General features: G+C 42.9%; 1 protein-coding gene across 4 annotated transcripts in view; it reads left to right on the forward strand.

Moving 5' to 3' along the window:
- ITPR1 (inositol 1,4,5-trisphosphate receptor type 1) overlaps positions 1 to 14,560 on the forward strand; it is a 326,205-nt gene that overhangs the window by 11,579 nt on the left and 300,066 nt on the right. For all 4 annotated transcript variants that reach the window (XM_081821132.1, XM_081821136.1, XM_081821141.1 and 1 more), the window contains exons 3-4: positions 9,345 to 9,452; positions 13,817 to 13,887. In XM_081821132.1, coding sequence (XP_081677258.1) covers positions 9,361 to 9,452; positions 13,817 to 13,887 — 163 coding nt within the window. In that variant the 5' untranslated portion in view covers positions 9,345 to 9,360. The remainder of the gene's footprint in view (positions 1 to 9,344; positions 9,453 to 13,816; positions 13,888 to 14,560) is intronic.

Here is a 14,560-nt window from a genome sequence, read left to right on the forward strand (position 1 = left end):
TCAGTCATTCATTCTTCACCTGGCTGTTCTTTGGGGGCCTGGGTCTTATTGGGAATAGTGGGGAGAACAGTCTGCTGGAGTTGGCACTGATAAATTCAGATAAATACGTCTCACAGTGTGTCCCTTGTCTATATCCATTCATCGTGTGAACTTACTGGTTGATAGGGTTAATCCTCAACTAATGGTAAGCCCTCAAAAGTTTAGTAAGTTTAGTATTCACGAGAGTTGAAAATACAACAAATTAGCCAATAAGAATAATCACAGCAAACAAAAGTGTTTGCAGTGTTTTACTTCCTATGTGCTAAGTAAGCCCATTATTTTCTTTTACACATTTAATCCTCAACACAACTTTATGAGGCAAGCTCTCATGATCCCCATTCTGCAGATGAGGAAACTGAGTTCCAGAAAGAGTAAGAAACTTGGTCAAGGTTATAAACTTCCTGTCACACTTAGAATAAAAGGCAGACTGTTTACCCTCACTTGGGAAGTCCCACTGGCCCTGGTTTCTCTCTTCTCTGACCTTACCCTGCACTTTCTTCGTTTCCCATTAATGCTCCAGACGTTGTGGCTGGCTGTCTGTTTCTCAAACTTGCCAAGTTCTTTTCTGCCGTAGGGTCTTTGTACTAGCTGTTGGCTCTGCCTAAAATGCTCTTCCACCTGATTTTTTTTTGCATGACTGCCTCTGTCTTGACTTTCAGGTCTTAGCTTAAATATCTCAACTTGCACACTCTGACTAGACAAAAGTTGTCACATGGTCATATCATCCAGTTTCAATTCTCTGCCTAGTACTTAACACTACCCGATTTGTCTTGCCTGTAAACAAACTCTCTCTCTGCCTCATGAGAATATAGGCATCATGGGAACAGGGACCTTGACTGTCTTCTTTTTATTTATATCCTGCACACCTGGTCCAGGGATAGCACGTAGTAGGTATTCAATGAATGTGCTGAATAAAAAGGCGGTTTCAAATCAGGGGATCCTCTCTAAAGTCCTGCATGTTGTATGTTTTGTATTTTAATCTTGTCCAATTTTTCATATTAATGCAGTATGAGTCCTAAGTACACAGCCAGTGCCGACCCAAAACTTAAAATTTATAGTAGCATTTTTCAAACTTTTGGGTCTCAGGAACTCTTGACATGCTTAGAAATTACTGAGGACCCCAAAACTTCAGTTGATATGAGTTATAACAATCTGTATTTATCTCGTTAGAATTTAACACTGAGAAAATGAATACTGAGACAACACAAAAAAATAAGCCAATCACACATTAATGCGGTAACATTTTTTTTTAAGGGCGGGGGGAAGCGTGGAGGGAGAGGGAGAATCTTAAGCAGTCTCCACACCCAGCGCAGAGCCCGATGTGGGGTTTGAACTCAAGACCTGGAGACTGTGACCTGAGCTGAAACCAAGGGTTTACCTACTGAGCCACTCAGGCGCCCCAGTAACATTTTTTAAAAATGAACAACAGCTGTATTTTCCAAAACAAGACAAAAAATTAGAGAGTGGCACTGTTTTACATTATTGCAAATTGTTGGCCATCTGGCTTAATGGAAGATAGCTGGAGTCACATCACATACCTGTTTCTGCCTTCAGTCTTTGAGACCTCACATGTCCTGCAGCCTCTGGAAAACTCCATTGTCATGTTGAGAGATGGAGTGAAAAGGTAAATAGAGTGCTGGTGTTATGAAAATAGTTAGGACTTTGAAGAACCTCTGAAAGGGTGTTGGGGTGTCACTGAGAGCCGCTAGCTTATAGGATAGCTAGGTTATTTAAAAGGTGGGTGGTGGTATGGAACAGGTAAGAGATGGAGAAGTTGAAGGCTTAGGTAGCAGGATGTAATTGATTATCCCTAAGTCTGGATTTTGTTTAGAAATATATGCATGGGGATGCATTTAAGCTGTTTCTGGGGATAAAAAGAAAAAAGAAAAAGAAAAATTGCTTCCCAGCTAAAGCACCTCCTGAATTGCAAAGGACACTGAAAACTTGGAAGCTAGTGGTACTTGTCTTACGTTCATCTTTTTCAGATGGGCAAGATTAAACCAAGCATTCTAGAAGTTCTACAATGGGATGGGTCATTAAAAAATAATAAAGCGTGGGTTCTTCTCCATGTCTGAGAATAGTAGCTTCAAATATAACTCCCTTTATAGCTGTTACTCTACAACCCTTACTTAGTTCTCCTTGTAGCTTTTGGACTTAGATGGAGTTATGTCCTATAATAGAAATTAGATTGTTTCAGTGCTTTATTGGTCTCAGGTTCTATCACATCTGGTGTTAAAGACATCAAAGTGGAAGCTGTTAAAAATAGATGAGCTAGGGCACCTGGGTGGCTCAGTTGGTTAAGCGACTGCCTTCGGCTCAGGTCATGATCCTGGAGTCCCGGGATCGAGTCCCACGTCGGGCTCCCTGCTCAGCAGGGAGTCTGCTTCTCTCTCTGACCCTCCCCCCTCTCATGCTATCTCATTCTCTCTCTCAAATAAATAAATAAAATCTTTAAAAAAAAAATTAAAAAAAAAAATAGATGAGCTATTCCCTGCTAGCCAACTGTTTAAGAAAGGCAAATGATTACAATCCAGGCCTCTGGGGAGTATTTTGAATGTCTTGAGTGATGTATATAAGATTGTCAAAGCTCAGATAATTGGGTGGTCAAATGCTGGAGAGCTTGGAGATCAGGGAAAGAACGGTGCACTGGGGAGGGGGGCAGGTATGGGGGGGGGGGCTTAGTTCCTGACACCAGTGCTTAGAAGGACCAAATTTAAGGGCAGTGTCAGTGGGGCTCCCCCCGCATTATAGCCCCAAGGGCCAGGTGGCTTCATCTTAAATAAAGGAGACTTGCTTCTGTGTGTCAATAAAAATCTTCCAATCAGAATATTTGGGTCCTTGGCTTTGGGGTCCATTACTTGGTGTAAATAAAGCTTCTGATTTCCTCCCTTGCCTGTCTAGGATTACGTGATACCTTAGGTAACTTCGTGGTTAATGAAAATGTTCTAATTTTGTCTCTTTTCAGGAGTTGCTAACTTTTAAATTCTGAATTGTGTGTAGGCGAGAATTGAGATTTTTTTTTTTTAGAAAAACGAATATAATGCAGTTAGTTCAATGTGTACAGGAGAAATAGATGGGAAAAATTACAATAAGTGAGTTTTCTGCCACAGTCAAAGCTTTTAGCAAAAAGAAAAAATTCAAAACCTATCCTGGTGCTTAATATGAATATACTTATTTTTCAGTGAGGCTGTGATTTAGCCTTTCTTAACACCAAAGTGGAAGAGGTTCTAAATATTGAATTATTTCTTTGAACAGGTTTCCACCTCACCCCCTCCCTTCCTCCCACAGGGGCCTGGTTTGATGTTAGAAATGAGAGTGGAGTTGAGGTCTGGTGGTCTTGGTGAGTTTGGGGGCCAAAAAGCAGCAATACCTTGGATGACCTGTCCAAGTATTACTTACCTCCTAGGCTTACAGAGGATTGAAACCTTTCTGGGACTTGTGTTGATTTGTTTCCAACAGTGTCGACAAAGTAAGAAGCATATATCAAGTAGAAGAAGGACAAGTTATGGGCAGAAGTGAGTGAAAGCTTTGGAGGAAGAAAAGTGAACATTTTCATTTCAGTCTCATATGAAAATGAGTATTTAGTAAGGGCCATGTATTGGGCTGAGTACTTTGTGGGGATTATTTCTTTTACCCCTCATGATGACGCTGAGAGATAAGAAAAGTTCCCTCCTCCCCTTTTCTTTTAATCGGTTGATGGAGCTGAAGTTCAGAAAAGTTATGTCAGTTGCTTAAGCACATAAAGCTGGAATTCAGACTCAGGTGTTCTGTTACTAGCCTTTTTAGACACACAGAGGCTGGTCAGTGGGGTAGGGGTACTTTCTGCCAGGGACAGAAGTTAGATATTTTTTTTCTGGCTCCCAAATTTCTCATAGAAATCTATTGAAAGTTCTAACAAAGCTCTATTCTCTATTTGCTCCAACAGTAGAAACTTGATTTTTATTAGTTTTAGGAAAACAATCACCTAAAAATACTTTATGTTCTTTTAGGTAACAGATAAGATGACACAATTACTTTGGGTCCAAATCTGCTTGTCATGTCCTAGGCACAGTACAAGGCACTAGGATTCAGTAGGAAAGAAGAATTCGGCTGTCCTGTCCTCATGGGCTGACAGTCTAGTGGTGAAGACACATTAATAAGCAAACCAGTGAGTTAGCAATTTTCGGACAGTGGTAGCGCCCTAGGGTAATGAGGGTACCATGTGGGGAAGAATGTCAAGCAGCAGTTACAGCTTGTCCAAAGGCACCTAGCACATTGGGGGATCTGGAGAAAGTTCAACATGGCCAGAGTGTAGAAGGCAGATAGAGAGTACATAGAGATGAGGAGGGGGAGGTAGGCAAGGACCAGATCATGAGGACTCCCAAAGAGATTTTGGAATGTTTTAAGCAGGGGCATGACATGGTCTGATGTATGTGTCTAAAAGATCATGCTGGGGGGAAAAAAAAAAGATCATGCTGGTTGTATGTGTAGAATAGATTGAGGGGGCAAAGAAGGATTCAGAGAGAGTCTTTATGCAGCCCAGTTGAGAAATGATCCTGGCTGAGATTTGGGTGGGGGCAGAAGAGTTGAAAAGAATTGGAGGATTCAAGAGATAGACTAAAACTTAAGATCAGTAAGATTTGATGCTCAGACTTCATTATTTGCTAAATTATTTACCAGCACCTACCATGTGCTAGGCATTGTGATCGGAATAAAATGGTTTGCAAAACATCCCCAGACCAACTGATCTTGCTTTAACTAGGACAGGGGGTGGGATAGGGAAGAACATGGGCAAAGGCCCTGTGGCAGGGATAAGGAGAGGGAAGACTGGAGGTGCTTCAGGCTTTGCAGTGGTAGATGACATGGGTAGGGAGAAAGAGCAACAGATTGGGCAGACGGGTGAATTCTTTTTGGTACATTGAGATGCTGTTGGTATCCAGGAGCTGAATCCCAGTAGTTGTTGGCCATGAGGTACAGATTTAGGAGGTATAGATTTAGGAATTATAGAAGTCACAGGAGTCAGTAGAGGGGACAAGATGACCAGAGAGAGTGTAGAAAAGGCAAAGAGCAACACAGATTCTGAGACCAGAGATTTGGAGGACCAGTACCTCTGGTTTCTGTTCTCCAAGGATCTCTCTGAATTTGTGTTTTTATTCTTTTGAGTAGAGTCAAATGTCCCTTTTCATTACACATTGCTCAGGGAGCAGTTTCAGTGGACAGAGACCTGGAGCTGAGCCAGCGGGCAGTGTGAGGCTCCCCACTGAATGAGGAGCCTGACTCAGGGCTCAATCTCAGGATCCTGAGATCATGACCTGAGCCAAAGTCAGATGCTCAACCAACTGAGCCACCCAGGTGTACCCCCTCCACCCAACTTTAAACAGAGGATCCTTTCCTTTGCTGAGTTTAAATTTTGAAGCCCTAGAATCTTCCTGAATTCCACTTCATCTCATTAAAAAATAATAAAGAGCCAGCGTTGAGGAGTGAAAGTCTACCAGTCTCTGTACCAAGCACTTTTCATGCACTGTTTCATCTGTTCCTTACAACAACCCCCATAGTTAAGTGTTATCCTCATTTTCCAGATGAAACAAAAGCAGAGAGGTTTAAGTGGGCCGGATGGCAGTGTTGGGCTAATAATCATAGCTTGTATCCAGAGAGAAGGTTGGAGCTCTGCAACTGACCACCTGACCCTTCTCATAGATGTGGTGGGACCAACTCGGAGTTTATTAACAAAGAGCCCTGGGTGTCGATACAGTGTTTGATGTCCCAGGGTCAGGCAGATGGCAGGTTGGCACTGGCTGTTTTTGTACTAAGGGGTCCTCAGCCACTGTGTGGGCAACATGGGAGCACTGGGTCCAGCTGTGAGAAGTTGGCCAGCACAAGTGGTCCAGGATCAGATAAAGAGACAGGTTCTCCCACCCTGTTCTGAACAACAGGAAGTCTTCCAAAAGATTGCTGACAGGTCCATCACACACTGGCTGACTTTCCACCTCCTCCCCTCAGGCTCCAGAGGCCTGTTCTGTTCACTTTCTTGGCCTTTGTTTTTCCTTCCAGGATGGCTGGTGATTGCCTCAGGACCTCTCCTCCCTCTCTCCCTTATCCTCCTCTTCTTCTTCCACTTAACTAATGGTAGGTGAGGGGAGACCTCTAGAGCTGCCAGGCAGACCAGGAAGGCTTTTGCCCAGTCTCTTTTGAGGAGACTTATGGCTTGAGACCCTTGGGAAAGAACTGCACTCCCCTACCCCCCATTTTTGTTTTTTTTCTTTAAAATTGGGACCTCTGGCAGATTGCCCATTTGAGGATCATTGACTGTGGGGGATGTCCTGATTGTTTTCTAGGAAAAATGTAAAATATGGCTAAAGTTTATTATTTAGTTTTCTACTTAATAAACATGGTCAGGAAGAAGATTAATTTCTTTTTTCTGACTTATCCAAGTGTTATGTGGCCATGGTGGAAAAATGAGGAAACACCAAAATAGAAAAAGGAAGAAATAGAATTGGGCATAACACAGAAAATCAGGTCTTTGTAATCTTACCACCCAGGAAATAAGGGTGGTTGACATTTTACTCCCATGTTCCAAGGGTCGTTGTTGATGAGAAGCTCTGCTTAAGAGTCAGGTAGACCTGAGTTACAACCCTGGCCTTGGGCATCTTCACCTCTGTGTACCTTGGTTTCCCCAATAATAAAATGAGAATAATAGTAGTACCTGCCTCACGTGGTGGTCGTGAGGCTTCAGTAAGAGACCATTTGTAAAGGCCTTAGCACAATGGGGGGGGGCATGATGATGCTCGATAAAGGTTAGTCATCATTATTAGAAATGGTAACACTGCAGGGCTGTGCTAGAGAAACACTGTGTCTAGACATCTGTTTCAGCGATCACCTGCAGGCAATATTGAGTGCATCACTCCAGAACACTGAGTTGTGTCTGCTTCTTTCCATGAAGAGCCTGGAATCTTTTAGTCAGGTAACCAGGTGGTGAGGAAAGCTAAGAAAACCAGGGTCACACTGCTACTTCCTGGCCTGGTCTCCACTGGGGCCAAATGGTCCAAAGGACAGAGTTAGTCACACTAGACGAGGCCCTCCTGACTGAGCTGAGGTCCTGTACCAGCACTCCCCTGCGTCCTTTGGGGAGGCCAGAGTGTGAACGCACCAATTTGGTGTGTCTCAAAATCAAACAGAACTTGTTTTCCAAGAATCAGTCCCAGAACTGTGTTGACTTCCTGACCCTTTATGATAAGTCTTTTAAGTATAAGCACATAAGGGAAATATTAATGCCCTTAGTGTTTTTCATTTGTGCCACTTTTTTGGATGTTGTTTAAAACATTGGTTTGCCTTTGGGCATTAGGAAGAAATGACAAAATGATAGATTCGATTCTGGAGAGTGGAACTTGGCTGGCAGATTGTCCGTGTGCACATGATTTGTCACGGTCTACAGATGCTGACTGTTTCGTTTGAGAATGTGTTCTCCTGTGCTCCCTTTCTCTAGGTATAAGTTCAGGTTCAGTGAAATGGTCTTTCTCTTGCCAGGTCTGGGTTGTTTGGAGGAATTGGTTTTTCCTTATAGATTCTCACAAGCAATGAACTGAGGTTCATTTTCAGTTCCTTTTCAGCACCTGGCACTCCTTCTAAATAGGAGAAATGCTTCCCTAGCTTTCCTGATGATCATTGCTGCACAGTTTTAACAGAAAACAAACTTGGAGCCCAGAAAGCAATTTCAGGAGAGAATACTTTTCCACGCCGTTACAACTCTTGTGGCTTTGCAGGTGAATGATTTCTAGCCAGGGAACTTGAGCAAAGACATTGGAAAAGACGTTTAAGGGGCTCTGGGTTTGGAGGAGAGATCCTGGGAAGACCTGGGTTACCCTGTGCATCTACACCAGATGCCTGATGAAGCCATGGGGAGTTAGCTGGTGTCCACCCCAGCACACTGTCTTCCCACATCACTGAGCCTGGTGTTTGTTTGTTTTTTATTTTTATGTATATATATATATGTATGTATGTATGTATGTCTTTGAGAGGGGGAGGTGTAGACGGGGAGAATCTTAAGAGGGCTCTAGGCCCAAAACGGAGCCTGATGCAGGACTCAATCTCAAGACCCTGAGATCGTGACCTGGGCCAAAATTAAGTCAGACATTTAACTGACTGAGCCACCCAGGTGCCCCTAAGCTTGTTTTTTATTTTATTGTATTTATTTTTAATTAGGTTAGCCACCATACAGTACATCATTAGTTTTTGATTAAGCTTGTAAATATTAAATTAGTTTTTTATAATTGGCTCCCACTCCTCAATATTTATGGCCCTCAGGAAGACTATTCCTATGTCATGTCAGTATTTTTGTTGATACTTGTGTGTGTATGTGTGTGTGTGTGTAATCATTTCTGGGCTGTGGAGAGATTTTCTGGAACTTAGAGCCCTTTCTAGGACTGCCCCTAACTAGCCATGTGTATTCCTGACCGGGGTTCTCACTGGGCCTAAGCTGCATTATTCTTGCCTGCATTGACATGGGTTTGGACCAGGTGCTAAGAACCTTTCTCCTCCTGCAAGTGTTTGGGTGAAGGAGAAGGAAAGAAATTGAAACAGCATTTGGATGAAGTGGGTACAATTGTTGAATTTTTTTTTAGATTTTATTTATTTATTTGAGAGCGAGAGAACACATGAGAGGGGATAGGGTCAGAGGACGAAGCAGACTCCCCGCCGAGCAGGGAGCCCGACGAGGGACTCCATCCAGGGACTCCAGGATCATGACCTGAGCCGAAGGCAGCCGCCCAACCGACTGAGCCACCCAGGCGCCCCAATTGTTGAATTTTTAAAAGGCCACTAGAGCTTTGTGGTATTTATTGCCAGGTTTCCTTTTATTAATTTTGTTGCTTTCGTACCTCAGCACAGGCACTGCCAGACCCAAGTTATACACCAGGTGTTTCCTTCTGCCTTCGCATTGCCTGAGGCAGATTGAGTATGTTAATGTTTTATAAGTCAGACTTTCCAACTCCTAATCACTGCAAGTTGTTGGCTGACTTCCCTGCAGTCTTTAGATTCACTATTCATTATCGAGGGTCCTCAATTTGTAGAATTGGATTTGGGTGTGGTTGTGTTAGAAACCAGCGTTATTGTAGTTGGAATATCCTGAAATAAATGATATATGGAAAAAAATGTTGTTGCATATGTCCTTGCTTGGCTCATTTAAGTGCCTGCCTGTCACACACTCATTTAAATTTGACTTTTAAGTAGGGCGCTTTGGAAAATTGAGCTAAGCCAACTCTCAGTGACTTTTTTTCCCCCTCTGAGCATTTCTTTCCCTCTAATAATGTTGCATATTTTACTTTGTCTAGGCTTTTCGAGAAAGACATGTCTGACAAGATGTCTAGTTTCCTGCATATTGGAGACATTTGTTCTCTGTACGCGGAAGGATCGACAAATGGATTTATTAGCACCTTGGGGTAAGAGCACCTGATATCTTGTGTGGCAGGATTTCTTTAAGACCTCTTAATGCCAGCTTAAAAACGGATTTTCCTAAGATAAGAATGTTAGCATTTGATTTTGGTTTTTCCAGGGGCAATTGGAATCATGATACCAAATCTCATGTTAGCCAGGTTTACCTCTGGCACAAAAATACTCTTTTCCTGTAAGTCCTGGAAGTGCGATATCTCATTAATTAGGACTCTTGTAATTCAGAATTTATTATAATTTCCTATTCCTTATATAAGGGGGAAAGTGCAGAGTATACGGGATAAAATTTTAGTATTATTTTTTACAGACCCCAAAGAAGTGCTTTTTAGCTTTCATAAAAGCTCTTATTTTCATATGCTGACTTGTTTGTCATTTAAGCAAAACCAGAACTTCTCCGATGCTTATCTCTCTTCTTTGAAGCAGAACCTTGCCTATTTTAAATTGCAGTGTGCATTTGAAAGTTACATATTGCACAAAGTTCTGTAAATCAGATTTTTGTTCTTTTGTGCTGTCTTCAATTTTTACCCAACTTTTAAGAGAGTAAGTACATTCCACAATGTCTTTATTTGATTATCTTCTCCCTTCTCCTCCTCCCGTTGTTGAGAAGAGGAAAGGAGAAGTGAAATAGCCCCAAAGGCAGAAAGAAGCAGAATGGAGAATCAAGATGGTTAACTCCAGAAGACATATGAATGGTCTAGATTGTCTTTGTGTAGAAAGGAGGAGTTAGGCCCCGGGGTGGAATTGTTGAATTTGGCAGGAGCTGATCTCAAATGTGGGAAAGGAAAGCCAACACCTTCTCTAAGAACCTCATTCTTAGAGTAGCCAGAGCCTTTCTTTTAATCATAGCTATTATTTAAAGCATGCTTGGTCTCTGGTATTTGTGCAGAATGAGTACTCTCAGGCTCTCATTCAGGTCACTCCGGGCTCAAGGAGCAAATTATTTCAGATATAGAAGTATACCTCGGGCGCCTGGGTGGCTCAGTTGGTTAAGCGACTGCCTTCGGCTCAGGTCATGATCCTGGAGTCCTGGGATCGAGTCCCGCATCGGGCTCCCTGCTCGGCATGGAGTCTGCTTCTCCTTCTGACCCTCCCCCCTCTCATGTGCTCTCTCTCTCTCATTCTCTCTCTCAAATAAATAAATAAAATCTTTAAAAAAAAAAAAAAGAAGTATACCTCAATTGGACCTCATTGTATAAAAATTTTGTTTTCAAAAGTCATCCGATGAAAAACAGTCATCCCTGACTCTGTGATCCCCAAATCCAGTGACTGTTTCTTGGTCCTTACCTTTTTTTTTTTTTTTTACCTCTCAACACTAAAGACCCACCCTTCATGATTTATCTTCTGTGGGTTTTGGCAAAGAGGCCCTTTGCCGCTTGTGCCTCTCTCATTGTCCCTTTTTACTTCTTGGCTGATTCCTTCCTTTTTCTTTCCCTCATGTTGGAATCTTCCATCCTCTTGTTTTTCAGCAGGTAAAGCAATGGTAATAAGTAGCAGGGGTCACCACTTCCACGAATCCTGTGGATGTTTACAGCACTGTGCTAAGGACTGTCCATACATAATGCCTTTAATTCCTAAACACATCTTTATAGTGAGCGCTATTACTGCTCTTTATGGAGGCAAAAAACCTTGGAGCTTCGGAGAGGTGAGGTCACCTGCCCAGGGTTTCACAGCTATGAGCATTCCAGACTCCAGGACCAGTGCTTCTAACAGTTGACCTTGGCAGGGTAGACTTTCCATTCTCTACCTTTCCTGACTATCTGTCTCTGGCAAATTGGCTCACCACCCTCCTCACTGTCTGCCCACAGCTCTTACCTGGCTGCCTTGTGAAACCTCAGTCCCACCTTATGCCTCATCTTTTCTTTGTGGCCCCGATTTCTTGTAGTAGTGCCATTGCCCCTCCAGTCACCCAGGCTCACATCCAGTCGGTAGCTGAGCCCACTTGTGGCAGCCCCTGAAATCTTAATGCCACCTTTCCCTTCATCCTCTTCTTCCAGAGCATCTGTTCTTAGAATTCCTATCAGGTACAAATTATTTGCTTTATAAGAGTTTTCCTCAAGCATTATAAACAAATTATTGATAAGATTCCCTCTCCCCCACCCTCCACTTTTTCTTTAACGTGCAGATGGTCCATTTTGAATTTGGGGCTCTAATACTTACCTCAGATGAATATTCCTTTGGTTCAAAATGGACTTGGAAAATAAAGTTTGACCTTTTTCCTTTTAATATCTTTAACATTTATGGAGCACCAGTGTGACTGACAGTTTTTGTGGAACTTGGCATCTAGCTCCCCAGCCACATTCCATTTGTATAGATGGCGATTACCTCCCCAATGGCTTTATTGACTCCTTGAGCTTCAGAACTTGAGTTGGACCTTGGAGAGCCTGTGTGCATGCACATGCAGTATCAGAGGTGTGCTTCTGAATCACGTGAGGAACGTGTTAAAAATAAAAGTTCTCAGGTGCCGTCCTGGAACACAGCTTTGATAGGCCTGGGGATGATGGGGACCTGGTATCTATATTTTATAAACAAAGTGTGAGGAACATCACCCTCCTTGAGACTCCTTGAGACCAGCTCTTTAATTTTACAGATGAAGGAACTGAGACCAGGAGGAATGAAATAACGTAGTCATTGTCAAGCTGCTAGTAGGTGGCAAAGGGCCATCTACAATTCATTTGTCTTCTGGCCTAGACTGGGGCCCTTTCTCTTACCCCTTAACCCAGCCCTATATTGGATTCCAAGGCACTCCCACCACTTCATATACTATGTTAGATCTGGTAGCTTTACTGTATTTACATCACAGGGGCTCCAGGTGGAAGTTTTCTATGTGCACATTCTGTTCTTGATTTTTGCATAAAAACTCAAGCCATTGACCACACTCTTCCTCTTCTTGATGGAGAGAGGTCTTGTGTCTTAGACCCGAAGGCAGCAAGCTGCTGGTGGGCTACTCTGGCCGCTTTGATTCACCTACCACATAGATAACTGAGCACCTTTCCTGGGCAGGAAAAAGTACTAGCCGTGGGCATCTTTTGGGCCACAAAAGCAGGCACTTCTCTGCCCCTAGGAAGCTCTTAGCCTACTGCACCATTTGTGCTTCATTCAATGAGGTGAGGAGAGGCAGGGAATGCCGGCTCCAGGAAAGGCTCAGGAGGAGGGCCTTCGTGGTGAAGATGGGGGCCCTGAGTCCGTCTTGAAAGACAGGCCAGACTTTAGGAGGTGAAATGGAATTTTGGAGGAAGGGGCAGTAAGAGTAAAGGCAAACTATTTAATGGTGCCTTGCCTTTGGGATAAGGAGCAGCACAGACTAATGGAAGAAACCCCAGAAAACCATAGTATATTGGTTGTCAGCAAGTTCTGTGGTCACTTGGCAAATGACCAATACCTGTTTTAGGAACTTGGATAAGTCATTTAAACTTCTTAGCCTCGGGACACCTGGGTGGCTCAGTCAGTTAAGCGTCTGCCTTCGGCTCAGGTCATGATCCTGGGGTCCTGGGATCGAGTCCCCCATTGGGCTCCTTGCTCGGCCGAGAGCCTGCTTCTCCCTCTGCTTGCTGCTCCCCCTGCTTGTGCTCTCTCTCTCTGACAAATGAATAAATAAAATCTTAAAAAAATAAAAATAAACTTCTCAGCCTCAATTTCCTCATCTGTTCAAAAAGCACATTATTTTAAATCTGTTCTTCTAAAAGAATTGTACATGTTAGTTTGGTCAGTCTGCACTTCTAAATACTGGGTCTGTATATAAGTTGGGCCTGGTTGTTTATTTATAACTTTTTGCACTTTCCCCACCTCCATTTCGATTTCCAGTAATTCCATATGATTCTCTCTGCGGGCAGCTTCTCAGATGGCCTTGGGCACAGTTAGTTCCTGGCTGTATTTTGTTCTTCTTTCTCTATAGCCCTGAGGGTATATTCTCTTTATTAATTTGCTTTTGTGGCTCTTGCACTAGCCTTGAGCTCCCTCAGGGCAGGGCCTGGTTCATATTCATCCTCACATTGCAGGGCCCAGCACTGTGCCTGGCACCAAATGGACCCCTCAGCTACCATGAGCTGAATGCGTTCACTCCTTGGTACGCCTCCCGACTTCAACATTTTGCTCAAATCCATCATGGATATGGTTAAGGGAAAAGAGCCACAGAAAACAGTAGGTTAATATGTGCATTGCAGAAGCAGAACCTGGGCTTTTGGATTAGGTTTAGCTCCCTGCATGGGAAACCTGTAGCGTAAACAGGCCCCTGGCAGGAGAACATGGTCATCTAAGTTTTATACAGGAACAGCACTGGATGTTCAATTTTTGCATAGTGCTTAGGTTTTGTTTCCTTAGACTTGGCTTGATATAGCATTTATCCTTGTCTTCACAGCCTGGTTGATGATCGTTGCGTTGTACAGCCAGAAGCCGGGGACCTTAATAATCCACCCAAGAAATTCAGAGGTAAGTTGATGACCTTGGAGTGGGCACCTCCCTCATTTGAAAATTCATCAGATGTGTTGCTGTGTGTGTGTGTGTGTGTTTAATAAGCAATTGTAGGTTTATTTACTTATAGTTTTTAAAGTATGATTTTAATTCCAAGCTTTGTGACCTTTTGAAAATGTGTAAGTTCAGTGTCAAGATTGGAATTAGAGCCTTCATTTGTATATTGCATACATGTTGATCAGTGCAAATTCAGCTTAAAGCCTTACATTTGTGCAACTATGTCCTTAAACAAATAGGATTTATGGATTTCGTCACAAGGAACATGTGTTATTGCAGCAGATCTCACTCTGCCTTTGGGGGCTCTGGTATTCTTAGATGCTTCAACCTGGAGGGAGAAGGTGTCGGTTATTGCCCTTAGTTTTTGTTAAAAGACCTACTCAGGATAGCCTTCCTACCAGTAGCTTCCCACTACTGGCTTTCTTTTTAGGCCTCTTATATTTGGTATCTTCCTCTGAAGGTAGCTTTAGTTTATTCCAGAAGGTGCTTAAAATATAGTTGGGATGTTAAGATGTTAAACAATTTGTTTTTCTTCTTTGCTTTTGTGGTTCATAGTTCTCAACTCCAGCTGCATAGTAGAATTACCTGAGAGAGATTTAAAATTAAACAGATACTCAGGGCCCCACTCCAGACC

This window comes from Leptonychotes weddellii, chromosome 1 (genome assembly GCF_054177405.1).
Source record: "Leptonychotes weddellii isolate Sample4059 chromosome 1, ASM5417740v2, whole genome shotgun sequence".
Lineage (NCBI taxonomy): Eukaryota > Metazoa > Chordata > Mammalia > Carnivora > Phocidae > Leptonychotes > Leptonychotes weddellii.